The sequence below is a fragment of the Mus pahari genome, unplaced genomic scaffold, assembly GCF_900095145.1.
Source record: "Mus pahari unplaced genomic scaffold, PAHARI_EIJ_v1.1 scaffold_10306_1, whole genome shotgun sequence".
In the NCBI taxonomy this organism is placed as follows: Eukaryota; Metazoa; Chordata; class Mammalia; order Rodentia; family Muridae; genus Mus; species Mus pahari.
In genome coordinates, this window is record NW_018392496.1 from 759 (window position 1) to 3,933 (window position 3,175).

Sequence of the window (3,175 nt, forward strand, 5' to 3'; positions counted from 1 at the left end):
TTTTCCTTCTTGCAAGCCTGTGTGTCCTGAGAGGCCAGTTCTATCTTGGACAAATTTGTATATGGAGAGCTTGGGCACAGGGTCATTTGTGGGGTGCAGTTGGAAAGTGGAAGTATCTTGTGCCAGGATGCTCCTCTTTACCTGTCTCCCGAGGGTTCCAGCCATGTCCCTTTGAGCAGCAGTGGTGGATTTACCTGTGCTCACAGGCTTGTCTGCTCTCCTGGGAGACCAGTTCTCTCTTGGTAGTATTTGGGTATGGATTACTGTGGCAAAGGATCATCTCCTGGCTTCTTTCTTTTTACATTTAGGTACAGAAGAATCACAGATGAGAGAGTCATGGTTCTGTACCTGGGATATTTCCATGGCAACAAAAGTTCCAAAGAAATAGCAAGGCAGCTTCAGAGGAAGTTAGCATGAGAATTTGATTAGTATCAAGAAGGATGCAGACATGATACATTCTGATTAATGCTATTACTCAGGAAAGTTAAAAAATCTAAATGAATGGAGAGCTGCTGAAGATGTTGGTGGACCACTGAGGCATGTCAAGTCAGTCAGCTGAGAGGAGAGTGGACAGTGATCAAGTGCAGCAGGGCAGAACTCACTCCAAAGCCACCTCTGAGGTCCAGGCAGAGGCTCTTCATCATGGCTCTGCTTTGCTTCTTGACATCTCCACCATGTTTTCAGCTGTCTCAGGAGTGTCCTGCAGTGCCCTCTGGAGAACCACTTTGAGGGTCTGTTGCTTCAACCGATGCCTGAAGGAGCCCACGAAGAAGTAAATGATGGGGTTGGCACAGCTGTTAATAGCAGTCAGGACACGTGTTGCCTGATAAAGTTTAAGCTCAGATATAGTAAAAACATAGTTAATCTGGTTTAACAGGAACCAGTATAAGCCAAAGGACAACCCGCAGAGGAGAAAAACCAAAATGGTCAGCATGATGGTCACATACAATCTGGTAAGCTTCATCCGCCCAGCGCCACAGAACAACCTGGCCAGTAGAGCCAGGCTGTGTAGACAGAGGACCACAAGCAAAATCATCAGGTATGCAGCATTAAAGTAGCTCGAAACCAGACACCCATAGACATTTACATATTTGGTATCTAAGAGACTGCAGAAATACCTATTCTGAATGCATACCAACAGGGACAGGACCCAGATTGCAGCACACATGACAGTTGATGTGTGTTCTGGGCGGAGGCAGTGATACCAGATGGGGCACAGGACAGAGAGGCAGTGCTCAGTGCTGATGGCACTGAGTATGCTCAGACCCATGATGTAGAGAACCACCATGAAGGTGTAAAAGCATCTGAGAAACATACTGTTGTGGGAGAAAAACTTGAGAAGAAACATTGGGACAGATATGATGTGACAGAAGAGGAAGAGGAAGTCAGCCAGAGCCAAGTTTAGGATATAGACTGTGAAGACATTCCTGCGCAAGCGGAAGCCCAGGAGCCAGAACACAATGGCATTTCCTGTCAGCCCGACCAGTCCGAAGATGGAGATCATCAAGTTTGGGATCAGGGTGCTGATGTTGATATTTCTGGAGATGGTTTCGTTTGTTGTATTTGTTGTTGTGGGTGCCATTGCCAAGGCTGAGGTGTTTAGGTTCAGAAACCCTGGGCTGGTGCTGCTGGGAACACAAAGAAGAAATGAGACCTTCCCTATGAACACACCTTTTGTTTTTCTTTTTTCTTTGTTCTTTTCTTTTCTTTTTTTCTTTTTTTGTTGTTCTTTATTTTTTTCTATTGGATATTTTCTTTATTTAAATTTCAAATGTTATCCCCTTTCCCTCTTTTCCCCCTCCCGGAAACCCTCTATCCCATCCTCCCCCACCCCCCTGCTTCTATGAGGGTTTTCCTCCACCCACACACCCACTCCCACCACTCTGCCCTCGATTCCCATACACTGTGGCATCTATCGAACCTTCATAGGTCCTTGGACCTCTTATTCCATTGATGTATGACATGGCCATCCTCTGCTACATATGCAGCTAGAGCTTGTGTACTTTTTTGTTGATGGCTTTGTCCTGGGAGTTCTTTAAGGGGGGCCTTGTTGGGTGATACTGTTGTTCTTCTTATGGAGATTCAAACTCCTTCATCTCCCTCAGTCCTTCCTCTAACTCCTCTATTAGGGACTCTGTCCTCAGTCTAATGGTTGGATGCTAACATCTGCCTCTGTATTTGTAAGGCTCTGGCAGGGCCTCTCAGGAGACGGCTATATCAGGTTCCTGTCAGCATGCACTTGTTGGCATCCACAATAGTCTTTGGGTTTGGTAAATGTATGTGGGATGAATCCCCAGGTTGGACAGTTTGTGTGTGGCATTTCTTTTAGTATCTGCTCTATACTTTATTTCCATATTTGCTCCTATGAGTATTTTGTTCTCCTTCTAAGAAGGACTGAAACACACACACTTTGTTCTTCCTTCTTATTGAGCTTCATGTGGTCTTTGAATTTTATCCTGGTTATTTGCAGCTTTGGGGGTAGTATGTACTTATCAGTGAGTGCATACCACGAGTGTTCTTTTATGATTGGGTTACTTAATTTAGGATGATATTTTCTAGTTTAATCCATTTGTCTAAGTATTTCATGAATTCATTTTTAACAGCTGTTTAGTACACCACTTAGTAAATGTACCACATTTTCTGTATCCGTTCCTCTGTTGAGGGAAATCTAGGTTCTTTCCAGCTGAATTTCCTCATGGACTACACTTTCTACCTCCCCTCTAGGAGCCTGTTTTGCTTTGAGTCTAGTTACAGGTCTAGAAGAAACTGTTGCTGGGCCTTGAAAAACATCAGTATTGTTGTGTCTGGCATTTTCTTCAGTGAAAGTCACTGCTGGTCTATCAGACTCTGCATAATTAATTTCCTCATGTGGGGAAGGCATTATTTCANGGGGTGGGGCTGAGGGTACTACTTCCTCAGGTAGGGCAAACCCTTGAGAATCTGAAGATTCAAAATTTTCAGCTTCAGCATAGTCTTCCCACACATCCCCATCCCAAGTTATAGGGTCCCATTCTTTGCCAATTAGTGCCCTTACTTTAACTCTTGACGCAGTCTGATGCTGAGACTTGAGTTGTTGCTGTAGTTCAGCCAAACTTACAATGAGGGTTTCAGTTTGATTTTCTGCAACTTGAGCTCTATGGCTGCAGGAGAGAAGATTCTCTTCAAGGACACACTT

At 44.5% G+C, this 3,175-nt stretch overlaps 1 protein-coding gene across 1 annotated transcript; it reads right to left on the bottom strand.

Annotated features, from left to right (window-relative positions):
• Window positions 1–640: 640 nt before the first annotated feature.
• LOC110315061 (mas-related G-protein coupled receptor member A6-like) lies at window positions 641–1,624 on the bottom strand. The gene has a single exon (XM_021189220.1). It carries the CDS (start codon window positions 1,580–1,582, stop codon window positions 641–643), a length of 942 nt encoding a protein of 313 aa, XP_021044879.1. The 5' UTR covers window positions 1,583–1,624.
• Between the last annotated feature and the right edge of the window lie 1,551 nt (window positions 1,625–3,175).